The 26486-nt window shown below is 50.7% G+C and overlaps 2 protein-coding genes across 3 annotated transcripts in view; one reads left to right on the forward strand and one right to left on the reverse strand.

Moving 5' to 3' along the window:
* Baiap2l1 (BAR/IMD domain containing adaptor protein 2 like 1) overlaps positions 1 to 2240 on the forward strand; it is a 101781-nt gene extending 99541 nt beyond the window's left edge. The window contains exon 14 of the mRNA XM_057764403.1: positions 562 to 2240. Within this exon, the coding sequence (XP_057620386.1) occupies positions 562 to 637 (76 nt within the window). The 3' untranslated portion in view covers positions 638 to 2240. The remainder of the gene's footprint in view (positions 1 to 561) is intronic.
* Bri3 (brain protein I3) lies at positions 2221 to 25305 on the reverse strand. 2 transcript variants are annotated; one of them, XM_057764407.1, is made up of 3 exons: positions 25179 to 25305; positions 10910 to 11012; positions 2221 to 2627 (listed from the first exon to the last, which is right to left on the reverse strand). In XM_057764407.1, exons 1-3 carry the CDS (start codon positions 25303 to 25305, stop codon positions 2495 to 2497), a joined length of 363 nt encoding a protein of 120 aa, XP_057620390.1. In that variant the 3' UTR covers positions 2221 to 2494. The 2 variants fall into 2 exon arrangements, with proteins under 2 accessions (XP_057620390.1, XP_057620388.1); XM_057764405.1 differs by lacking the exon at positions 25179 to 25305 and adding an exon at positions 11303 to 11608.
* Between the last annotated feature and the right edge of the window lie 1181 nt (positions 25306 to 26486).

Raw genomic sequence — 26486 nt, forward strand, 5'->3', positions numbered from 1 at the left:
CTAAGGAAGTGGCCAGTATTGTCCCCCAAAGGCCCTTCATGGGGAAGGAGGAAACTGGCTCTAGACGCTGGGGTGTAGAGCAGCATGGTTCAGCTCTAACCCAAGGCAGGTGGTCTATTCCACACGGCTCCTTCATCAGATTCTTGTGTGACCTGCTCTCTAGCTCGGCATAGTAAACCGTCGGATACCTATGTATTCAAGTCCAGGATTTGAATGTAGTGGGAAGATGGCTCAACGAGTACAGTCCTTGCTGCATAAGCATAAAAAGGACCTGAATTCAAATCCCCAACACACATAGAAAAGCAGGATATCACAGTAAACACATGTAACCACAGCACCATAGAGGAAGACAGGCAGATTCTGGGTACTCGATACCAACCCATAAAACAGTGAATTCTGGTCTCAAAATAGAAAGTGGAGTATGATAAAACACCTAATAATGACATTGGCCTGCACATGTGAGCACTACTGTTGTGTGCATACACCCCCATATACATAACATCTAATTCCTGTTCTGAAGCAGTACTTAGATTTTTTTCTTCCTCCTTTCCTCCCCTATAGTGGAGAAAACCCCTTCGCTACTGTGAAACTCCGGCCAACAGTGACAAATGACCGATCAGCACCAGTCATTCGATGAAGATGGAAAGAATCCTGCTAGTCCCTCTACCTGGGTTCTCACGTGCAAGATGATAGGTTGCTAAACGGGTGCAGGCACTGTCGGAGTTTCAGAGGGTGTGCCTGATTTCAATGAACCCCACTTGAGCAAATCAATTTTCTCAGTTTAAGAGAACTGGATTTACACTTTTTGTCTTTAAGGTAAATGAGTAGCTTAGTGAACAGATCAATCATTTGAAATATTTCCTTCCTTTTCTATTCAAAAAGCAGTAAATTTGGTTCAAGTTCTTTTAATTTTTATTTTTAAGGAAATAGCCAGAATAAGGGATAGTCTTATCTATGCTTTTGTGCCTGGCTTTTCTGTAGCTGAATGCAAAAAGACCAGAGTTTTATTTTATAAAGTCTGTGCTTTTAAGTAGCATTATGATGCTCATCTAAGGAAAATATGTAAGTTTGCATCAGAGCGCAAATATAGTAAGCAATATAAGTTATAAAGCAATTATTAAATATAATTTTTAAATGACCCAATTTTAACCTTTTTGATTAAACAAATGTGTAACAATTGAAAATTCCAACCTCAATTGGCAGGCATTGCTGCAGAATGCTGAGATAGTCTACCCACCTCATTGGCACTTGTAAAATTATCTCCAGAAGCTACTAAGTTCAGTGGTTAACAGCAAGGGTCTGTGCACATCTCTAAAGCTTGGTGACGCATCTGAGGGTCAAGTTTCTCCATTTTTCAATCAGGTACTGGCCGTAAATGGCACTTGTGAAGCCTGGTGACTGGTGGTCAGGAGGGCCAGGGCACTACTGCAGCCTGACACTGTCCCACACTCAAGACTTCTGGCTGAGACTAACAGTTCAGGTCACTGCAGAGTCCTGAGCTCAGGATCAGAGTCTATTTCTACCTGCCCAAGGTGTAGACCTATTCTGGAATGGCAACTAAAATCCACATCCAGGCAAGTCACTATCGACAGGAGCTTGCTGCTTACCAGATTCTTGAATCTCATAGAAATCATTTTTCCCAAGCTGGAAATTGGGTTTGTGTATATATGAAACTTCAGTCTTTCCAGCTAGGCCAAGCAGTGCCCAGCTCACATGGAAGGACAAACCTGCTGGCCCCCATCAAGGGCAAGTGGTTGGGCCTGCCCATGTCAACACCCTCCCTAGATCACAAAGTGAGGGTCATGCCCTGTGGTATCTCTGTGTTAGGTAGGTATCCCAGCCTGATGGGGAAAAGGCCAGATTTCAAACACAGTCCCTGTGATCAACACATAAGTAAAGGTTAAGGTAGAAAGCCCTGTGTTTTCACCGATAGAGAACAAGCCAAGTGTGGCTTTTGGATATTTAAAGAAGGGAGTGCACTGAGAACTCACACCCTTTCTCTGAGATGTGCTCTCCCTCACAGGGTCACTTACCTTGGGACTCACGCCCCAGCTCTGCAAACACAAGGGGACTATGGTTTCATGCTGATAATAAAGGAGAGTCTGAAACACATGTTCTGAGCCATAAGTGATACCTTAGGACTAGTAGATAGCCACGGGTGGCCTTTGCAAGTGTGAAGAGGGGCAGTGTGTAAAATCACTGGGCAAGCAGAGCAAGCTACACAATGGTATGAATCTCATTTATTTAAAACAGTATCTCTCACCATTCTCAAATTGAAGACTGCAAAAAATAGAAGCAGTGCTTTCTTGAGTTATCCTTAACCTCGGGAGCAGTTTGCTGCCTTCTTCCACCTCTGCGAGTCAACACAAATGCCAAGTCTATCCCACCACACTTTACAAAACAGTCCTGAAGCTTAATCAAATAAAACTATTGTACACAACATTTACATTAGAAAAGATAGCTGAATGTAGGAAAACTGGGTGTGTTGTTCCCTTTAAGTAAAGACTGCTCCACAGTTGGGGCATCTTCGCTTCCTCAATGCAAAGCAGCAGATGAACCCAAAAGGAAACAGGACAATGGCCAAGAAGATGCCCAGGCAGGTGAAGCAGTACTCCAGGACACCAACCCTGCAGAGAGAAGCACCAAGTTAGGACCCCAAGTCTGATAACCCATGGGACATCACCCCCCCTACACACACACAATCTACACTGGGTGCCTGCCTGACTTGCAGGGGGAATGTGCTGGGAATGGCGCGCGCGCGCGCGCACACACACACACACACACACACAGTGACAGCCCAAGGCTGGACTGCTCAGAACTGGCTGGAGCCAGTATAAACTGCCACCGCTACTGAGGGCACCCTGGGCAAATTCAAAGAACACAATGAAAGGTATCACCTAAGGCAAATACAGGCAAGAACTTTCCATTGGTCACAGTCTTACAAAAAGGGGTGAGCTGGGGCTGGTGAGATGGCTCAGCTGTAAAGGCACTTGCCACAAAAACCTGATGACCCAAGTCCAATCCCCTCAATCCCTGGGACCTACATAAAGGTGGAAGGAGAGAACCAACTCCATGAAGTTGTCCTCTGACTTCTGCCTTCGTGATACAACAGAAAAACAAGAGTGAGCCGGGCGGTGGTGGCGCACGCCTTTAATCCCAGCACTTGGGAGGCAGAGGTAGGCGGATCTCTGTGAGTTCGAGACCAGCCTGGTCTACAAGAGCTAGTTCCAGGACAGGCTCCAAAACCACAGAGAAACCCTGTCTCGAAAAAAAAAAAAAGAAAAACAAGAGTGAAGCAAATGAATCTATACCTCTGGAAAATAAGACACCCCGAAAATGAAACCTACCCTAGAGTATCTGCTGTGCTGGGAACAGAAGCCAGCCAGAGCTTCCTGAGTAGCCAAGTGCTCTGTCCCCAGACCCAGAGTGTTCTCCAGTGCTGAAATACTTTAGGTCTCTTTGCTGTCCTCTAAGGGACACCGTTCAAAGTGATCATTTGGTTGGTGTAAAGACCAGACTCAGGTCAGCTGTAAGTCTACGGGGCTGAGGTGATGGATGGCTCAGTGGTTAAGAGCATTGGCTCCTCCTCTAAAGGACCTGGGCTCAAGTCCCAGCATCCACATGGCAGTTCACAACTGTCCATAAATCTTCACACAGATGTACATGCAGGTAAAAAAAAAAAAAAACCAAAGCACATAAAAATCAATTAATCCTTTTTTTTAAAAAAAGTCTACTTCCAACATGCAGAATGTGAAACAGAAAGACAAAGGACATCATGAAAAACCTGTATCAAGCATGAAAACAGGTCCAGTGACCTAATGCTGTCTCAGTCACATGTCACCTCTTCTCCCCGTGACCCAGACTGGCCTGAAACTCTGGCTCCTCCTGCCTCAGCCTATTAGGACTCCAGGTCTTTGTCACCATAGGTAGCTCAAGGGTCTTCTCTTCATTCACAAAGGTGAGAAGCAGAGCTCCAAAGACTCCTCTGAAAAGTTCTAAACACCAAAGTCTCACTTCTACCAAACAGACTCCCACGCGCTTCTCCCAACAGGGACCCCCATCCAGTGCTCCAGGGACCTCCCATGAGCAGGGCACACTGCTGGGACAGAGAAGGAATTGAGCCAAGACCAAGATAACACGATGAAGAGGGGGGCTGCTGAAGAGACACTGGGTGATATAGGAGCTGCAAAGGTCACAAGGTTCATCGGGGCTATCACAGGGACAGCAAGCTGCCTGGCTGACCCTGCCTACTCTGTTCCCACTGGGTAGGAATGGGGGGTGGAGGAGTTAGCGAGGAGTCCCTCCCAGCATCCTCTTATCCCTCCCCATGGTTTTAGACACAGCAAACTGTCCTTCAGACCACATTGGCTACTCCTTTCACTACTCACGGGGAGAGCAGGAAAGTGACAGCTTAAACAAAAGCCCAAACAGGTGAGAGCCAAAATTGAGGGCTTCCTAGGGCCATGACAAATAAATCCAGATACTCTGAGAATCTTGTTTTCAACTGCTTAGAAGACAAGGCAAACTCCATGCCAGCCTCCCCCATCTATCAGGAGAAGCCTCCAGAAACAAACCTATGATGCACACACAGCACCTGAACCCTGAGAAGCTCTGCAGGTAAGGAGCTCTGGACAGCCAGGTTTGGAAAACAACCTTACTCTCCACTTCTGGGAGCTTTCCACTCCAACTCGTCCAGAGCTTCCAATACCTTTGAGCTAGTTAATACCGCTGCTGATGGGCTAGCCCAGAGCACAGGGGAAACCAAACCCAGTTCTAAGGCAGCATGAATCAGGATATGCCTGCATTTATGTCAGCAAAGCTACCTCTTGTGTAATTTGGGGGTGGGGGCATTAAAACAGGGTCTCTGAAACTCCTTATATAACTGAGGATGACTTTGAACTTCGGAACCTCCTCCCTCCACCTCTCAAGTTCTGTGCCACCAAGGTCTGTCCCTCATATGACTCTTATAAAAGTGTCCCTTCCTAACTATCACATGGTCACCGTGTCACCACACTTCCTTAGCCTATCCAAAGACTGGGCAGGTCTTCTCCACCAGAATGCTGCTGCAGGGCCCTCAGTAACCAGGCTGCTATGCTGCCCTCTGACGGCAGCTGTCCCCAGGCACAGGTGGCTAGGGCCCTGGGCCTAGACATGTTCTGACAGGTAGACGGCCATATGGTCCTGATCCTTTAAGGGCATTTCTGTCTGGGTTCCATCCTTCTATTTTTCCTAGTACTGGTCTGCATAATCCAGTTAGAAAATATAATCCCAGTACTCAGGAAGTAAAGGCAGGAGGATCGGAAGTCCAAGGTTATCCTCACACAGCAAGTTAGAGGCCAGCCTGAGCTACATAGCACGTTGTCTCAAAAGGTTAAGAAGGAAAAGAAGAAGGAAAATTCCCACAAGAGCACTGGGTCACAAGAAGCAAATCTTGCTTTCTGATTGGGTCACCAGGAGCTCTGAAAGAAGCCAGGGGCCTCAAGACCTTCAATACTCAAGAAAAGAGACAGGCACACCTGCCAAGTTACTCCCAAGGGAGATGCAGAGCTCAGAAGGTGCCGGTGGCTAGGCACTGTTAAGATTATGCCAGGGTATAAGGGGTTGGGGTGGGCTCTCATGTTGCCCTGTATCTCATCTACATGAGTGTCCCAGTTGTAAGTCACTGCTGTATTTTGGGGTAAGCCTTCTAGAGTGGCAGCATACCCCAACCCTGCTGTCCCTTCCTCCTAATGCTCCATCCAGACCACAAGCCAGTGTCTCGGATGTAGAACCAGGAGCCAGGATGGCAGATCACTCCTCTGAGCACTCTGTTATGGCTCTTACTAACTGATGCACAATTACCAGAAGTAGCCAGGCCCAGACTCAAGACCCCTCTCATTTTCTGAACCCTTTAACTGTGCTCATAACTTCACCAGCAAGAGAGAGCCACAGCAGATCTTCACATACCTGGGGGGGTCCCTGCAAGCCCCACACTTTCTGTCAGAGACTCAGAGCTGGGAAGCAATGCCACCTTCTGCTGACTCCATAGTCAGGAGTGCCAGACTTGGTACTACCGAGAACTTCATGCTCCCTAGGGAGCCTTCCCCTCAGCTTGCTCTGGGATGCTCAGCTATGCCTTCAGGAAAAGTGAGGATGTTCCTTCAGTCACACCATGTGGGGACCAGTCACCTAAGGATTTTTATTTATTTATTTGTACATCTGCCAGCAACCAAGAGTCTGACTGGAGAATCACATGTCTTCATCCCACAAAAAATAATTTGAACCCAAATTCTAAGCAGGCTTCAATGGACTAGAGGGATGGGGAAGAGAGACCTGTCCCGGCCCTCTATCTTTAGCTGTGAGCACAGAGCACATGCCCCAAGATCCCATGATCTCAACCCACAATTCCAAATGACCAAAGCTCAGGAAGCAGAACTTTTCCTAAAGCAGGAGCAAGCCCAACCTGGATGCAGCTGACCTGAACGTATGAGGTAATTTATTCTGTTTTGTTGTTTGCTCTCTATAGCCCTGACTCTTCATGTAGACCAGACTGGCCTCAAACTCAGAGATTCACCTGCCTCTGCCTCGCAAGTGCGCCACTGCCCAGCCTATTTATAGTCTCACTATATCCACTTAACAGGAAGAGTCATGGCTTACTGCAAAAACACTAACATTTTAACTTCAGTTCTGCCCCAGATCTTAAACGGAACATTGGCAAAAGTTTTAGTTCTAAAAGCCAACACCTGACTCCAGAAACACAATATGGCCTCTAAGCCAACCTATACTCGGCAAAATGCTACAGGCTCCTGAGGTGGCTATAATAGCACTAAGTGAAGACCCTGCCCAAGAGAATAGCTGCTGCCTTCCAGCTTGCCTGTCCCCAACAGCCTCACCTTCTCTCCTCTACAACCTCCAAAAGGCTCTCTACCAGGACAAGTTTCAACTCTTTCAATTGGCTCAGAATCCAAGTCAGGCCTCCTGGCAGCACCTGGACCGTCCCTCCCCCACCCATAACCAGTCACATGGAAAGGGGAGGAAATAGCACAGCGAATTAGGAAAATAACTAACTTTGAAAGCCTTTACTTCTTTAACCCCTAACTGGAGCCTCCACAAACAAGGGGCCACTCAACCCTGACACCTGCCAGATAGGTTGGCCGCAGGAGGGAAGAGGACAGAGGAGGGAGGGAGCCCTGAGCTGCAGGAAGACATGCAACCCTAGAGAGTCCCAAGAGCCAGGTACCTAGCAAGAAAGAGCTACCCTGACCCCTTTTGTGTCCTTACAGCACCCCACCCCACAGGCTGATGAGGTCAGAGCTGCACCTGAGGTCAGCTGTGGACGTGTGGCAGGGCTCCACGCGCAGTCAGGTTCCCTGGGTCTGGCTTCAGCCCTTGGAGGTTCAAGTAAAACTCCTAAGCCCAGTAGCCCTGAGGCACCCTCCAGCCCCTGCAATATTCCTAGAACCGGAAGGACAACATCCCCAGGGAAAGGGATGCAAAGGTTTTCTCCACCAGCTACTGACTCAAGTCAAAGCTCCCAACAGAGCCACCAGACAACAGTCTCCACTCCAGAGAGCAGCACCCTGATGTGGGCAGTTCACCGGGACCTCCCCCAAAATATCCTGCCACCTAGACACAGGCCTCAAAAGCCCAACTGTCAGGCACAGCCTTGAGTATTCACAGTGGGGGGGGGGGGGGCTAGGGCATGTTCCCTTGGGCTCCCAAGACTCAGATTTGTACCATCCACACTGCCAGAGTTGGTAGGGCCCAGACAAGTCTGGGAGACAAAGCGGGTCTCCTTCAGACTTTATACCTTGTCCAGGACTCAGCCAGGACACCAGCCTCCACCTCCTGTCAGGCATGGCCAGCCTCTTGACCTCCTGCCTCAGCCACAGGTGGGGCAGAGCAGGCCTTCCGCCACCCACTATTATTAGAAACCCAAGATTACCACTACCCCGTCTTCTCCAGATTCTCTGCCACCTCATGTTCTCTCCAACACCCAAACCCACATCAGTCCACGGGGGCTTTCATACCAGTGACCCAGGGCTGTATCCAGACTCCACCCTCCCCTGGATTTCTTCCTGCCTCTCTGGTCACCTCCAAAGCTAAATACCCAATAACAGCTCAGCCAGTATGCATGAGGAGTCTGTGCCTGCCAGGCTCTGCACTCACAGCCCTGCCACTCACGCTGTGCATGCCGTTCCCGTTGTGACCAGTGCTCCCAGGGCACAGTGCTCCCAGGGCACACTGATCAGCTTCACCTGCCTGCATCTAGGGACAACCCAGGCCTAGGAGTGGAAAGGCGCCTGCCTCAAGAGAGCCAGGACCTTTGTAGATACACTGTTTGCTGCAGGTGGGGCAGGAAAACCTAGGAGGGCTGGAAGCAGCCCAGATGGGGATGAGAGAATCACTTCTTGCAAATGTCTATAAAGGGAAGATGGAGTCAGGCTGCTTGACTGCTACTCAGACAGGATGGCAAAGTGACAAGCGACACCGGCTTCTTATGCCAAGTCTCACTCAGAGGGAATCACAGGCGTGTGACTTGGACAAATTCCTGCCAAGCCACTAGGGAGGGAAGGGACAGGGCCTGGCAAGCTACATCTGGAAGAAAGAAAGCTTGGTCACATGAGATGTGTCCTATCTCTCAGCCCTAACAAGCTAGGCAGGAGCAGACTCAACCTTTACAGCCTGGATGTCCCAACCCCAGGAACACACACACTCTCTCCCTAAACCAAAGGAAAAGCCGGCCACCCCATCCTGCTGACCTCTGTCCCCTGCTCAGGAGAAGCCCCCACTCCCTGCATGCCTGCTTTTGTAATGATAGGAATCAGCCTTGGAGCCAGGGGCTAGCAGCAGAGGGTACTATGAACAGCCTGCAGGGATTCCAGGGGTACATAATAGCCTGTTCCTCCCAGCAGAGACACAAGTGGCCTGGGACGATCCAAGAGTGGTCACTGCTTTAAGGGTCATGCACCCCCAAACTTGTCCTCAGAGAACCCAGCTTCCTTAATGCTGAATGCCTCCACCCAGAGGCACAGCAGGAGTTCCCAATTCCCAAAGAAGGAAGCACCCACAAGAGCTCAAGACCTTCCTGAGAGGACAGTGGATACGGCCCGACCTTGTCCCACACTCTGCAGGACTGAGGAGCCACAAGCCTGCAGAACACCACAACTCATGTCCCAGAGAGAAAGAGTGCTCTCTACCCAGCAGGAACCCAGCCTGCAGCTGGGAACTCCACAGTTCTGGGTTTGGATTGCCCTGGCTCCCGAGGCTCTAGCAGCCATACTGCCCTGCTGCTGGTCTCCCCACTCCCCTTCTCCAAGTTCAGACATCTGGGCCAAGCAGAGCCTCATGGGAACACCCCTGTCCACTGAGGGAGAAAAAAAACAGCTGCATGTGGTAGGGGCCAGGATCTGGATCCAGTTCCTCATCCAGCTAGTGGCTGGACAAAGCACAGACATGAAATCCTAGAAAGGCCCCTCCACTGCCACGCCTCTCCCCATTGCCTTCCTTCTGCTGGACAGCCAGCCAGCCTAACACCCCCTTAAACTTGAGCGACCATCTAGTATTTGCCATCCTTAGGGCTTTGAGGCCCCCAGGGACTAGCCTCAACACCAACAGGAAGGCTTCCCATTTCCCACCTTGTGCAACTCCCCCTATTCCCAATGGCTCTCTGCACAGGGGACCCCATATTGATTCCCTTGCTCAACAAACCAGAAGCATCTCCCGATCCATGATTCCTCTTGTCTACCCGGTGTGCCTCAAGCCGGAAGGTGGAACTCTTGCAGAGAACTGCCCTCTGGAGGCAGCCAGCAAGACTAAACTATCAGGGTGCCCACCTACAGTTGGAGGGAGCGACTGATTCCTACCCCACTGCCCCTCTCCTCCACCAGCTCCAAAAGCCAGAAGTCAGCCGGGATAATGACCCCACAGAACAGTGCCAGGCAGACGCCCCACCGTGAGTCTGCACTTGGGTCCCCGAATGAGGGCTCTAACCATCCTGCCCTCTCCTTCCCCAGGCACATGATCAGCTCTGAGGGTCGGTCCACTGTCTTCCACCCTCAGTCATCTGTGAAGCCACTCTCGAGTTTCTAAAATCATTAACTTCCCCTTGGCTCCACTCTCCGCCTCTGAAACACACTTTTGAAATGATGTCTAAGTCCAAACAAGGGTTTCTTAATCCCGTCTCGCAGACTTGAACTTCCTCCTCCCAGACAAAGGCTGAAGCCCTGCCCTGCGCATCTGAGGGAGAGGCCAAATCTTACTTGGAAGCCGACTCCTAAACGCCGGCCTCCAACGAACCTGGCTGCATCTCTCGCCTTACATAAAGTCCTCACTCACAAAGTTTCTGTCCGCTCCAGTGTGGGGATATGGAAAAACAAAAACACACTCCAGGCCGGAACAAAGAAGCACCGGGTTTCCTCCTGGGCCAGCTGGTGGCCCGGAGTTGTTAAATCCTGGTCTGCATTCTGCACCCTCTCAGCCTGGCTACTTGGCTCCCCCAAGTCCTTAGGCATACTGGCCGGCGGACTCAAGTCCCAACACCTCCTTAACAGGATTCAACTGTAACAGTACACTAGCGGAAATTGGAGGAAAAACCAAAATAAACCTTGATTCGCTGCGGATCCCAGAACCGGGGAGGAAAGACCATCAGCCTCCATTGTTAACATTCCTGCGTCCCACGCACTCGGGGTGCCATGCCTCCCAAATGCACTCAACTCCCCACAGGAAAAGGGAACCCATTCTTTTGCCGCATAAAGTAAATTCAGAGCCAGGGGTGTGTGACCCCACCTTCTCCCACGGCAGTCCCTCGCCTGCGGGACTCCCTCGCAGACGGGATCCCGGCTGTGACCCCACCCCATCCCACCCCCGCTGGCCTTTTGCAAGATCCCGGCACGTGCGTCGTCCGCCACCCCCAGGCTTAAGGACTTACCTGCAGACCGGGCAGCCTCCGACCACGACGATGGAGTTGGCAGGATACCGGGTGACCGTTCGACTATGGATGTTATAGACCCGGGGGTGGCTGGTGGGGATCCCTGTGGGAGCGGAGCGCAGATGAGCACCGGGCGTTCTCGGCCCTCCTCCTCCTCCTCCTCCTCCCACCCCCTGAGCCCCCGTCCTCCCCGCCTCCAGCTGGGCCGAGCGCGCCTGCGGGTGGGCTCTAGAAGCCAAGCGCAAACCCTCCGACACAAAGTTCACGGCCACCCGGGCAGGGCCTGGCCGGGCAGGGCATTCAGGGCAGCAGCTGCCCCTGCAGGCCCGCGCCGGGACAGCGCGCCGCTCAGCCAGCAGGCCGCTCGGGGACCCCGCCGAGCCGCGGGCCCACCTGTGACGAGGTAGGGGTAGGGCGGCGGCGGGGGCGCGGTGGGGATGGCCCCGTAACCGTGCGGGCCGCACGCGTAGTCGCCCTGGCCGGCCTCCAGATTGTAGGCGGGCGGGCGCTCCTGCAACAGGGGCTTGTGGTCCATGGCGGCCCCCGGGGCCGCGCGCCCGCCAGCTCCGGCCCGGCTCGCTTCCTTCGGCCCGGCGGGGATGGCGGCGGGAGCAGCGACGGCGGTGTCCCGAGCAGCTCGGCCCAGTGAGGCGCGCGCCGGGCGGGGCGGGCGCGCCAAGGGTTCCCCGCCCTCCTGCCGGTCACAAGACCGGGGTCACGTGGGCGTGGTGGGGCGGGGATGTGGGCGGGGTTTGGGGGAGGGCGTCTTAAAGACGCCTTGCGCGGCGGCGGGTGCTGGGGTGGTGTCCTCGTTCGGTCCCGCCCATCTCGTAGGATCTTAGGCTTCCAGAGCGATTCTGACACCCTGCCACGGCTGGATACCCAATAAGATCCTGATCATTTTTAAATGTTTGTTTTAAAAAAAATTGGTTACATTTATTTGCGCGCGCGCGCGTGTGTGTGTGTGTTTATAAGAGCGGGCACGCATTTGAAAGTCAGAGAATAACTTTCGAGAGTGGGTTCCTACTTTCCATAGCTTTCCACCGTGTGGGTCCTGGGATAGATAGGCTGTCAGGTTCAGCGACAGGCACACTGTCCTTCACCCACTGGGCCACTTCGCCGCCGCCGCCCCCCTCTGCTCCCCCCCCCCCTTTGGACGTGGGCTCATGAATCCCAGGCTGGTCCCGACCTCACTACTATGTAGCTCAGGTCTCTGTCTCCCAAAGTATGGGCAACCTTGCCGGTTCCTGATCACCATTTTAAACCCTCAAATTCTCCTCCCCCACCCCCTCGCCCGACCCAGCGCCGGCGTCACCACCCATGGGGAGGGGCCAGGTGAGCCCCACCCAAGTCACGCCCCTGCAATGTAGCTACTCTGCCAACATACTCTCGGATGGAGGTGGGAGCTCACCTGAGTACACGCCCACTAAAACCTACTCAATCGCAGAGTGTTATTCCTCTCCCATTTTGATTAATTAAGTCATTTTCAGGGGCTGTGGCCACTAACTCGAAATAACTGTCCCGCTTGGAAGCACCCTAAACTATGCACCTGTCGTGCGTCCTTCAAGTTCTCTAATCTTTTTTGGCAGCCTGCCCAGGTACATGCAGGGTTTAAGTGGAAACGTGGCTCCCTACAAGAGGACAGTGGCCTGACCCAGGCCCGTGCTCCGGTGCAGTCTCTCAACATGGCCGTTGTCATACCTCTAGCTGAAGGATTCCCAAACATGGTACTTGGTTGGTTGGTTAGTTGGGAAGAGTGGGAGCTGTGCCTATACCTTATATGACAGAGTGCTTGCCTAACATGAAGGAAGCCATGGGTTCCATTTCCAGCACTACATAAACCAGGTGCGGTAGTGCGTGCTTGTAATCCCAGCACCTGGAGATGACGCAAGAGGACCAGAAGTTCAGTGACACCCTCTACTACAGGCAAGTTCAAGGCCAGCGTGAACTACAGGAGACCGAGTGTCAAGGAGACCACGGCTCCAAAACCAACCAAACCAAAAAGGAATATTGGAACATTTAGAACCCTTCCCATTTGCTGTGTGTTTCCAGGCTCTTGCTTTGGCAACGCTTCCCACTTCCTGTCCTTCTTTATGTGATCCGTGTTTGGATCCACGGTTGGGATAACTACAACTTCTTAGAGATTCATTTTGTATTTATTTATTTCAGACTTGTGACACTGCTGTAATCTGCCCGGAATGGGATTAGAAACCTGTGTTGCTACCACTTTAATGACTTTTTTTTTTTTTTTTTTTTTTTTTTTTTGGTTTTTCGAGGCAGGGTTTCTCTGTAGCTTTGGAGCCTGTCCTGGAACTAGCTCTTGTAGACCAGGTTGGCCTCGAACTCACAGAGATCCACCGCCTCTGCCTCCGGAGTGCTGGGATTAAAGGCGTGCGCCACCACTGCCTGGCTCACTTTAATTACTTTTATGTTAGCAAATTAACAGAGGGAGCATCTCCGCTTAGGGCCTCTGACATCCCTAGCCATGGCTTTGACCCAGTTATGGCACCAGTAAGGAATCCCTGGAGCAGGCCTCAGAGAGCGGCTGGTGCCCCCTGTAACAGACTTGTCATTCTTGGACCACTGAGAACATTTTGCCAGGCCTGTTCCGGGTGCTGTGTGCACACAGGATCCACATCTGGGGAACTCAGAAGAAACTTGCATCCCCTTATAACATGTTGAGTTCTTCCAAGCCCATTCCCATTTCCCTCCCTGTTCTGTATGGGTCATTTCGCCCAACATCTCACGAGAACTAAGAGGCTGGCCAATCCCTTGGCCAATAAACAGAGAGGACAACAAGGTTGGGCAGTGGTGGCACACGATCTTTGTGAATTCGAGGCCAGCCTGGTCTACAGAGTGAGTTTCAGGGCAACCAGGAATACACAGAGAAACTCTGTCTTGACGAAGGCAGAGAGAGAGAGACAGACAGACAGACAGACAGACAGAGAACATCAAAGACAAGAATGAAGATGTAAGCCAGGCGGTGGTGGCACACGCCTTTAATCTCAGCACTCGGGAGGCAGAGGCAGGCAGATCTCTGTGAGTTTAAGGCCAGCCTGGTCTACAAGAGCTAGTTCCAGGACAGGCTCCGAAAGCTACAGAGAAACCCTGTCTCAACCACCCCCCCAAAAAAAGAATGAAGTTGTGTGTGTGTGTCTGTCTGTCTGTCTGGTGGAGAATTGGGAGTTCAGAGCCATCTGTCTGTCTGTCTCCAAAGACACCAATGAGTGCTCACCTAGCACATATGAAGCCCTGGGATCCACCCCCAACAATGAATTAACCAGGAAAGATAGGTCAAGCCTCTAATCCCCTCACTCTAGAGGTTGAGGCTGGAGGGTCAAAACTTCCAAGTCCACCCTGGCTAAACAGCAAGCTCGGAGCCAGCCTAAGCTACTGGAGACTGTGTCTCGACAACAATTTGGCTAATGGAGCATGGCTAAGAGCTTTGGAAGAAGCAGGGCTGATGCTTGGGTGGGGCGGGGGTTAGAGACCAAAGGCTTGAGCGGTGTAACCTGCTCTCCAGAGGAGCCTGGGATGCAGTGCCAACCCTATCGTCATGAGAAGTGGGTTCATCCCAGGCTGCTCCACTGTGACCTCCCGGATGGTGAGGATTGCTTCATTAAAAAAAAATCTATATTCATTATTGTTGTGTGAATGACAGGAGGGTGCATGCCCCATGGTATATGTGTCAGTCAAAGGTCAAAGGACTAGCTGTGGACACTTCTTTCCTCTTACTTTTATGTGGGTTCCGGGGACTAAATTCAGGCCCCCAGGCTTGCTTAGCAAATGCCTTTACCCACTGAGCTATCCGGTCAGCCTGAGACCCTCCTTATTTATTGTCTCTGCCTTTTGAAAGCTTTCCTATCAGACACCATATACATTGGTAGACGTCAATTTAAAAGTCAATTTCCTTTTCTCGCAGGCCTGTGTTTGCTGATCAAACCCTAGAGAAAACCACAGCCTCTGGTTCCCTAGGAACGCTTCTACGTAAGGGTTCCATCCCATGAATGTTGGAGTTGCGGGGTGGGATTTCCCAGTGTAGCCTTGAAAAACGTCACCCACCAACAGAACCCTCATACAGCCGCTCACGAATGTGCGTGTGCTAGGGCCACATGCATGCCTGAGGGGACAAAGATGACACAGAATGGGGACACAAAACAGCATCAGGTAGGGGGTCAGAGAGTAAACTGAAAACTGCAGGAGTGAAGAGAGAGGAACAGCCACAGGCAGCAATGAGCCGGGGTGTCCTAGGACTTTGGGGCTCAGTGTCTAGCATAGAAGCCATGGGGAGTGACCCTAGGGACCAGAGCAAGAACCTCCCAGGCAAGGGCAAGAGCTTTCCAGGAAGCACAAGTTACAATCCCAAAATGTGAACAGCAGGCAGTTCTTGCTAAGCCTCTGAGTCCCTTGGGGTGGCCTGAAAGGGTCCCCAAGAGACAAAAGGGAAGTGGATGAAGACACTAGAGTGGAGAAAGCACCTTGAAGGGTCTGACTGACCGCAGGACTGCACGGGTTTGTTTTGTTCCTGTTTGTTTTATTTTCATGACAGGGTTTCTCTGTGTAGCTCTTGCTGTCCTGAAACTCTCTTTGTAGACTGGACTGGCCTAGAACTCACAGAGATCCGCCTGCCTCTGCCTTCCAAGTGCTGCGATGAAAGGTGTGCACCACCACCCCCTGGCAATTACATGGGTTTAAACAGTGGTGAGCATCAGTTTTGTGTATCGGAAGATGAGCAACCAGGGTCTACAGCCATCGCCGTCCTGAAGTCACCCAGTCTCTGAAGCCTGGTAATGGATGGGTGAGAAAAATGGCAGGCAGCAACAAAGGTCGGGGAAATTGAGAAGAAAGGAAAATCAAAGCTACCTATTAAAACTGACCTTTCCAGGTGTGGCAGCACGCACCTGTAATCCCGGCGCTCAGGAGGCTGAGGCAGGAGGATCTAGATGAGCTCCAGGCCAACAAAACCCCACCTGAAACAAAAAGACTGGGCAACTGCCTAGGAAAGCCACCAAACTGGCGGCAGGATGCTCAGAACTGTACTAGATGGTAGGAGATAGATGCTGGCTCCCGGCTGTGCACAGCAGGGAAGCTGTGCTGGGGGAGGAGCCAGACAGATCCTGTTTCCTGCGTCTGTGAACTTGAGCCTAGCAGTTCCCTAAGAGACACCTAAAAAAAAGCTGGGAAGGGGCTTTTGTTTGAGCAGGCTCTGGGAACGGCCCCCTCCTTTTATGGCATTTTGGTCTGTTTTGGTCTAGATTTATGTATTTATGTGTATGAGTATTTCTCTTGCATGTGTGCCTGTGTCCTGTGTGCCTATAAAGGCCAAAAGAGTGTTAGGTCCTCCTGGAACTGGAATTATAGATGGTGGTGAGCCACCATATGGTTGCTGGACTTGGAACTGGACCCAAGTCCTCTGCAAGAGCAGCCAGTGCTCTTAACAACTAGGGTCATCTCTCCAGCCAGTGTGTGTGTGTGTTGGTGGGGGTAGTAGTTTGGAGACAGGGTCTTCTGTAGCCCAGGCTGACCCGAACTCACCCAGTAACAAAGGATGACCTTAACCTCCCTATCTTCCTGTCTCCACTGCCCCAGTGCTGGGATTACAGGCACACAACACCACACCTCGTTTAATATCATCCTTGCTGAAAGGGCTGGGACATTTCATAGTCAGAGTCACTCAGGTACATTACACGTAGCGTAGCGTTGGTGTATGCAGCATGAAATGAGACCGTCACCTGCTTTTGGCGCTGACAATGTAACGACCTGCGGATGGAGTTACTAAGAAGTGATGCCAAGGGAATAAACAGGCTCAAAAGGAGATGGGGAGGCAGTGAGAATGGGGGAGTAGCCAGGCTTGCAGCTGTCCTCCAGTGATGGAGTGGCTAGTTCAGAAGGGGACATTTGACCAAAGACAGACTAGAGAGAGTAGCCATGTTCTGCGCCACATCAGACCTCTGATCCCAGCATGAGGGAGGTCTGGGCATGAGAAGCAAGAGTTCAAGACCATCCTTAGCGACACAGAAAGTTTGAGGATAACCTGGGCTACACGAGACCTTGTTACCAAAGTAAATAATAGATAAATAAACAGATAAAGGAGGAGGTGCTGCTGGATCAGTCAGTAAAGGGAGGGTTTGAGTCTGCATCCTCACAGCCACATAGAAGCCAGAAAATGTGGTGTGCACCTGCGATCCCAGCACTCGAGAGGCAGAAATGGAGCGGGGTGGGCGTGGGCTGGCGGGGAATTCCTGGAGCTCACTGACCAGCCAGCCTGACCAAATGGATGAGACCCAGGTTAAACCAGAGACTGTGTCTTAAAAAATAGATGGATCCGGGTGGTAGTGATGCACGTCTTTAATCCCAGCAGTCGGGAGGTGGAGGCAGGAGGAACTATGAGTTCAAGGCCAGTCTGGTCTACAGAGCTAGTTCCAGGACAGGCTCCAAAGCTACATTGAAACCCTGTCTCAGAAAATAAAGAAAGAAAAAGAGAGAGAGGGGAGGGGAGGAAGGGAGGAAGGGGGAAGAGAGGGATGGAGGGAGAGAAAAAGAAAGTAGAAAGAAAGAAAGAAAGAAAGAAAGAAAGAAAGAAAGAAAGAAAGAAAGAAAGAAAGGGAAAAGAAAATGAAACGGTTAGCTATGTAGAAATAGAAGGAAGAGTTTAGACTTGCTCGCTTGTTTGTTGTGGGCAAACAACAGATCACTTGGAAAGTGATAGGATTCAGTGGGGCAGAGAGAGGAATGATGGGTAAGGGGACAGAGTCCTGTAACAGCAGGGACAGTCCCCTGTAGGGTGGACTGGTCTCCCACAGAAGGAAACGCAAAGGTGCTAGGACATATATCACTCTGTCCCTTACCCTTCCCTCTTATCCCACCCCCTTTCTTCCCTTGCTCTCCTCCCTCTCCCTCCTACCGGGTGCTAGGTAAGCACTCTACCCTGAACTCTATCCCCAGCATGGGGGCGCCCTCCTGAGTGTTGCTAAATCCTCCATGAAGTTGCTAGCAAAGCCAGAAGCTGAGTCTGAGACCAGAGGGGGAAGTGTAAGAAGCAGACGATTATGGGACGCCCCAGAATAGGAGTCTGAGTGGGCAAGAGGAAGAATTACAGTGTGATGGTGGAACCACATGAGGCAGTAATGTAGCCATCCATTCAGCAGGGAAATTTTCCCAAGACATCTGTGCCCCTCCTTCCTGGCCATCATGCTGGTGGAAAAAAAAAATGGACCTTAAGGAATTGGAATGCATTGTGGAAAATGCCCCCCATAGGTGCATAAGTTTGAGTATATGGTCCCCAGTGGGTAGAACTGTTTGGGAAGGATTGGGAGGTGTGGCCTTGTCAGAGGAGGTGTGTCACTGGAGGTGGGCTCTGAGGTTTCAAAAGCCCACACCATTCCTAGTTAGCTCTCTGTTTTGTCATTGTGGATCAGAGGCCAGCTCTCAGCTGCTGCTCCAGCACCATGCCTGCCTGCCTGCCGCCATGCTCCCCACCGTGATGGTCGTGGGCATACCCTCTGACACTGGAAGCTTCTGATAAATGCTGTCCTCTGTAAATAGCCTTAGTGTCTCTTCACAGCAATAGGAAAGTTGACTGAACCACTGGAGAAAGAAAAGGCTGAAGCCCGGGAGACTGAGGGGCACAGTCTTCCTGAAGGACGCACATCGCTGGGGAGGGAACTAAAAAGCCTTGCCTCCTTCCAATTTGCTCTCTCTGATTCCTGCTGGCAGTTAAGGGCATGAACTCTCAGCTTCCTGCTCCAGCTGCCATGCTTGCCACCGGCTGCCACACTTCTCTATCACAATGGAACCCGCTTATCGCCCTGGAACCCTAAGCCAAATACAGTCTTCTCTGTGTTGCCTTGGTCATGGTGTTGTTGCCATAGCAACAGGGAGTAACTAATGCAACTTTTAAGGGGGACACAATTAACTGTCATGTCATTAGCCATGTTTATCATCTTGGGGACTCTCAAGTTACATCTCAAAGGCTTGCTAAAAGATATTCTCTCTTGGGGCTGGAGAGATGGCTCAGTGGTTAAGAGCATTGCCTGTTCTTCCAAAGGTCCTGAGTTCAATTCCCAGCAACCACATGGTGGCTCACAACCATCTGTAATGAGGTCTGGTGCCCTCTTCTGGCCTGCAGGCATACACGCAGACAAAATATTGTATACATAATAAATAAATACATACATACATTTAAAAAAAAGATTCTCTCTCTTTCTCTCTCTCTCCCTTCCCTCTTTCTCTGAGACAAGGTCTCACATGGCCTTCTAAGTAGCCAAAGATGACCTTGAACTTCAAACCCTCCTGCCTTCACCTCCCAAGTGCTGGGATTACAGTTCTGCACCACCACACACAGGTTGTGGTATTGAAACCTGGACTCGGGGCTTTGTGACAGTGGCAGCCAAACACGTTACCAACTGAGCATATCCCCACCCCCTTCTTTCTGACAAGTGAGATGACAGGGTGGCTGCGGAGGTGACTTGCACGGAATCATGATCTGATAAAGAAAAGCCAGGAGACCCTAGGCTTGTGCAAGGCTTAGGGATGATCTTCTCCTGCACTGGAGTTTCTGGTGGGAGTCCTAGAAAGTTACAGGGTCCAGCTGGGGAGGGAGAAAGGCCTTAAGGAAACGTGACGAATTGTGCTGGAATCTTTTTTTTTAATATTTATTTATTTATTATGTATACAATATTCTGTCTGTGTGTATGCCTGCAGGCCAGTAGAGGGCACCAGACCCCATTACAGATGGTTGTGAGCCACCATGTGGTTGCTGGGAATTGAACTCAGGACCTTTGGAAGAGCAGGCAGTGCTCTTAACCTCTGAGCCATCTCTCCAGCCCTGTGCTGGAATCTTTACCTTTTAGCTGGAGAGAGCCTTCAAGCAGGCACCTGGATGAGGCTCCTTTACATCCACGTCCCCATAATACCCCTGTCTTTCCATCCACGTCCCCATAATACCCCTGTCTTTCCATCCCGTCTCATTGGAGACCAGAAGTCAGCCATCCAGGTGTGGCCAGGCTTCTTTCCCTCCAGAGGTCTTAGGAACCTCTGTCATTTCTAGTGCCTGCTGACTCCAGATTCCAGCACACAACAATTGCAAAAGCCTTTAAGCCCTAGCCTCATCCTCTCTGGGCCCCTCCTCCTATAAGGACACCAGCCATTGTTTGCATTCAGGGCTCAAACTTGACATAGAATGGCCTTGTCGTGTCCACACACACGTGGCCAAGCCTTACCCCTCCCAGGGAGCGTCCTCATACAGCCGGGATCCTGCTGCCCTGTGTCACTGGCACGGCTGGAGCCAAGGTATATTAAGAGAGACACCAGTGTCCTCCCTTCAGCTGTGGGGTTATAGAAACAATGGTCTCCGGGGAATTGGGACTTCCCCGCCCGCAGGAGTCTCAGAATGAGGAGAGGGAAAGGCTGAAACTCCAGGTGCCAGCCGGAGGGGACCCTTGTCTTAACCCTTGTTAGACTACCCTGAACAGGACAATGATGGGTCCATGACAAACAGGGGCACACCTTGACCAGGATTTCTTGGCTATGCATAATTCTTGACCCCTATTTAAACATAAACCTCAGAAACTGGAGAGATGGCTCAGTGGTTAAGAGCACTGGTTGCTCTTGAAGAGAACTTGGGGACAATTGCCAGCACCCACAAGGTAGCTCACAGCCATTTCTAACTCCAGTCCCAGAGCATCTGATGCCCTCTTCTGGCCTCTGCGAGAACTGCATGCATGGGGTGCACAGACGTACAGGCAGGCAGGCAGGACACCCTTTCACATAACATAAAAATAATTAAAACAAAAAAAAACTTAAAATGTCCCTGAAAGTGGACCTTGGGGTCCCCGGACCTCTTCATTTGTTCCTCTTCCCAATGTGGCCGTACCGGATAACTCTTTCCTCTGCTTTTCACGGTTATCTAATTAGCTAATGCATCTCGTTAGCTGGTATTGCGGCTGGGTCACTTATCAGGGCTTCTTTAACCCTAAAACCCCCAGTAACCGTGATTTGGGTATGTTGGGAACTGTCCACGGCATGTCCTATGATTTATGTTTTCTGGCCTCTTTTAGGGTCATCTCATGGAAGTAAACATCAGCGTCGCCTAGCGGTTTGCAAAGGAAACTCTGGCACAGACAGCTGTTGCTGTTTCAAGGAACCCTTACCTAAGACTACACCATGTTGCCCTGTACCACCAAGTGTGCAATATGGAAACACTGGTGATTGTGTGGTGTGGTGTGTGTGTGTACGCGCGCTCACGACACGCGCTCACGTGTGTGTGCACCCATGCCTTTGCCCTTGCATTACTAGGAAATGAACCCTGGGCCTCATGCCCGCCAGCTGTTACCACTGAGCTATACACGGCCAGCCCTTTTCCTAGCTGGTATTAGCCATAAGTCCAAGAAGCTAGCCTACCCTTTTTACTATTTTGAGACAGAGTCTCACTAAGTGGCCCAGGTTGTGGTCTTGATCTTACTCTGTAGCCCAGCCAGGCCTTAAACTGTGATCCTCCTGCCTCAGCCTTCTGAGTAGCTGAGATTACAAGTCTGTTTCACCAGACTGGCTGACCACTGGTTCTCTGAGAAATACATTCCTACAGGTTAAGACAGAATTTGTTTCATTTAGAGCGTATCTTCTTTGGGCTGGGGATGTCACTTGGGGATAGGGTGTTTGCCGGGCACTCAAAAGGACTCCTCACCAAAAGGAAAATCAAAATCAAAATAAGGGCTAGAGATGCCACTGAGTTGGCACAGTGCCTGCCTAGACTCAATAAAGCTATCCTCAGCACCTGTCGAGCCATGTGTGGCGGCATGCAGCCATAATGCCAGCACTCAGGAAGTAGAGGCAGGCAGAGGAGAAGGTCAAGTCATCCTCTCCAGAGTAGCTTGCTACCTAATGGATCGGAAGCCAGCCTGGGCTACATGAGAGCCTGCCATCCATAAGTCCTATGTACATTTTTCTGATAACTTTAATTCTATTCTTTTTTTTTTTTTTGGTTTTTCCTACCTATCACACATAAATTTATTTTTTTAGTATTGCCATTTCTATTAAAAAACAAATAAATGCATCCAGGCAGTGGTAGCACACGCCTTTAATCCCAGCACTCGGGAGGCAGAGGCAGGCGGATGTCTGTGAGTTCGAGGCCAGCCTGGTCTACAAGAGCTAGTTCCAGGACAGGCTCCAAAGTGACAGAGAAACCCTGTCTCGAAAAACCAAAAAATAAATAAATAAATGCAACTTTGATTTTGAGCAGTGCATATAAATGTTTTCTAAGAAGGGCAGAAGAGGGAATCTGTGCAGACGGAGGATGTGCTGGCCCCTGCCTGGGGGCTGGGGGTTGTCATCCTCCAGACCTTGACAGTCACTGTGTCTGTCCTCAAATGTGGCAGAGGAAGCCGAAACAAAGATCATGCCCTTCCCTTGCACGCTCTTGAGAAGCACTGATAACCCATCACGTGGGCTTCTTGGCACATACAGGAACTGGGTACCTCACATGGCTGGGACTGTGACCAAAGGAGAAAAAAAAAAAAAAAAAAGGAGAAGGAGGAAGCCTAACGTCAAAAGCCAGTGCTGGAACCAATGACAAGTGCCTGGCTTGGGGAAGGACATTACCAAATATTTGCTGAATAGCAGCTAAATGTTTATCTTAGATAAACACTTAGGGGTTTTATGATAAGCCTGGTGTGAGCTTTACAATTGTACTGGGCAAATATTTCCAAGTATTTTATAAATTAACCATATTGGCTTCTACACGACACACAAAAGTGTCTTTTTGCTGTCGGGTGGTAAGAGATGGCTCCAGAGGTGAAAGAAGCACTGCCCTCCAGGCATGCCGACCTCCCTTTGACCCCAGGACACACAAGAAAAGGCCAGGATGGAGGCCAAGGCCTGAACTACCAGCACTGGGGAGGTGAAGACAGGCAGATCCCAGCCAGCCTAACTTAAGATCCAGGCTAGTAAGGGACCTCGTCAGAAAACACAAGAGCAATCCTGAGGAACAACATAAGGTTAACATCCGGCCACTATGCACTTGCATCCCCACGTACAACTGAACCCGTATGCACACACATACATGCACAAACACATTTACAATCTTTTCTAAGTCACACTTACACATATTCAAATGTACATAATGCCCTTTGTTGTTCCCCTTTCTCTGTGGGCATTAAATCCAGGGCCTGGGCACCCTGGGCAAGCACTCTACCCACTGAGCTATGCCCCGATCTTCCCAGGTTTCTTGATTGAGGGACAGAGGACATTTCAACCAAATTTAGATGTTGAAGCAAGTGAGGTGGAGGGGAAGATCTGGGACTGACATACAATGGGTTCTCATCAATGTTCTAGGCTAGGAGTCTCCTGTATAATTTGGGCAAGCAACTGAGCTCCCTAAACTGGAGACATCAAATCCTTTGAGGATTAGAACAGTTTCCTGGGCTGGGAGATGGCTCATCAGTAAAGAGCCTGCCATGATGACCTGAGTGTTACCTAGGACACATGTTAAAAGCCAGGCATGGGGTAGGAACCTGTATTCCCAGGCTCATTGGCCAGCCAGACTAGGTGGGTTGACAAACTCAAGGCCAGTGAGTGCCTGTCTCAGAAAACAAGGCCTGGGGCTTGAGAGGGAGCTCAGAGGTTGAGAGCACCTGCTACACATCATGACGATCAGATTTGGATCCCTGTACCCACGTTACAGGCCAGGTTTCCCATTGTGCCTGCAACCCCAGCTCTGATGGGAGGTATCTAGGCTTGCTGGAGGCCCTGCCTAGAATCCCTCATGAGGGGCTGGGGTGTGGCTCAGTGGTAGAGCCCCTGCCTAGAACCCCCCAGTGAGGGACTGGGGTGTGGCTCAGTGGTAGAGCCCCTGCCTAGAATCCCCCAGTGAGGGGCTGGGGTGTGGCCATCAGTAGAATGTTTGCTCAGCATGTTAGGCCCTGGGTAGATGCAGAGGGCTGCAAGAGGTTTCTCTGTGTTTAATTTACAGTGGTAGCAGGAAACCAAGCAGAACCTGAAGGGGCACACTTGTGACCAATTAGTGATTACTGAATTTGGTGACAAACATGGATCCTCTTTGTTTGGGGTAAGCAGACAAGGGACCAGTTCCCATGAGACAAATAATTCATGACTTTGGGTCCATAAGGATGTCAAGGACCCAACCTGAAAATTCATAGAAGATTCTTCAAGTGTGGGTGTGGCTAAAGATCCTGATGTCTTTCTCACAGCCATTTCTTAATATGGCAGAGTCACCCAGAATTAATCCCCAAAGTCAGGGGATCTGAGATGGTGCTGGCACGGGGCCTTAGCTTTGGGAAACAAGTGAGCTTGGGGAATCCTTGTGGGAGGGTCTTTGACAGGAGAGGATGCCACGGGCTGGAGAGGTGACTCAGTAGGAAAGAGCACTTAACTCTAATCCCCATATTCCCATATTAAGTCAGGCATGTCGCTGTGCATGCTTGTCCCCACGGTGCTGTGACGAGCAGAGACTGGAGGATCACTGTAATGGTCTGGGTGAGACGTCCAGTGTTGGGCAGACGTTTGAACCCTGGGTCCCTAGTGGTGGTGCTGTTTGGGACATGTGGCCCTGCTAAAGGGAACACATCCCTGGGGGCAGGCTATGAGGCTTCAAAGACTCAGTTTCTCAGTTTGCTCTACTTCCTTCTTGTGCTTCTGAGATATGAGCTCTAGGCTGTTCCTATAGGATGCCATGTCTACTGCCTTCCACCACATCAATGCCACGATGGAACCAAAACCCCAAATAAACTCTTCCCCCTACAAGGTCATGGTTTTTGTTGTTGTTTGTTGTTGTTTTGTTGTTCTTTTGAGACAGGGCTTTTCTGTGTAACAGACCTGGCTGTCCTGGAACTCACTCTGTAGACCAGGCTGGCCTCGAACTCACAGAGATTCACCTGCTTCTGCCTCCCGAGTGCTGGGATTAAAGGTGTGCGCATCACCACCGCCACATGGTGTTTTATCATAACAGTAGACAGTCACCCTGGCTTGCTGGTCCCTAGCCTAGCTCCGGGTGAGAGACCCTGTCTCAAGAGAATGAGATGGAGAGTGTTAGACTAGGTGACCCAAAGTCCTCTGGCCTCTGTGGCTGACACAGATGCATGTGCATACACACATACACATATGTAATACACACACACACACACACACACGCACTGGAGGGGCTACCATGATAAAGGGACTGAGAAAAGAAACACCTGCTTTTCCTGTCCCTTCTCACTCCCACCAAGTGTCTTCCCCAACCAGGCCTCCCGAGCCTCAGCCCAGGGCCTCGTACCTGCTTCCTGCACTGTGGTGCTCATGGCTAGTCCCCGTAAGATGCCCAGGAGTGGCCAGAGGAAGTCTGAGGTCGGGCCAGGAAAAGCCCCCTTACGTTCCAGCAGCTGACAGGCAGTGACCAACATGAAGGAATGACCCCAAAGGCCAGTGAGGCAGAGTCATATCATTGAGAATGCAGGGGAGGCAGGGAGGAACTGGGCAGGCTGGGCCTCGCAGGGGACAGAATGTGGCCTCACAATCCTGCTCTGTGCCAAGGTTCTTAGGTTCTGAGCTCGTTCCGGTGTGCAGGAGGTGACAGCAGCTCAGATATTTCATCCCTCTGCCAAGAGATGTGATACAACCCATGATTCAGGCGGGGACCGTGGAGCCACCATGTGATAAGCTGCCTCCATGCAGTAGAGACAGGGTCCAGTGTCAGCCTTTAGCCCCAGAAAGGTCAGAGTGAAAGGTAAGAGCTGCAGCCTTATGCACAAGGAGTTAGAAATAGCCCCGAGGTTCCATGAATGGAATCAACAATACAACATTATATAACAATTTCATGAGGCCCAGCAAGGTGGTGCGCACCTCCAAATGCAGCACTCAGGAGGCAGGAGGAGAAAGATTTCAACCTTCAGAGCAGCTAAGGCTTTATGAAGGGACTGTCTCCGAATAAATAAATAAATAAACACACACACATAATTACAGTCACACATACACACACACCATACACATACATACCCTGACACACATATACCCACATATACATGCACTCACACACACACATGTTGAAGGAGTGGCCAGCTACGTTCCCGCCCGGATCCCACACGGCTAACTTAGCCCCAGAAATAATAACACACAAATTGTATTCTTTTAAACACTACTTGGCCCATTAGCTCTAGCCTCTTACTGGCTAACTCTCACATCTTGATTAACCCATTTCTAATGAGTGTAACACCACGAGGTGGTGTCTTACTGGGAATATTCTTAACCTGCGTCCATCTCGGAGAGGAGAGCTATGGTGACTGCCTGACTTGGCTTTCTTTCTCCCAGAATTCTGTTCTGTCTACTTCACCCACCTAAGGGCTGGCCTATCAAAGGCCAAACAGTTTCTTTATTAATTAACCAATGAAAGCAACAGATAGATAGATGACACTCCCACATCATTCTGTAAATGAATCGGCGGGCCGTTTCCCACCGTCCGGGAGGGCTCCCAGCCACCGGCTAACTCTACCCAAAATAATTACATGGAAACTGTATTCTTTTAAACACTGCCTGGCCCATTAGTTTTAGCCTCTTATTGGCTAATTCTCACATCTTGCTTTAACCC

Source organism: Chionomys nivalis, chromosome 3, assembly GCF_950005125.1.
Source record: "Chionomys nivalis chromosome 3, mChiNiv1.1, whole genome shotgun sequence".
NCBI lineage: Eukaryota > Metazoa > Chordata > Mammalia > Rodentia > Cricetidae > Chionomys > Chionomys nivalis.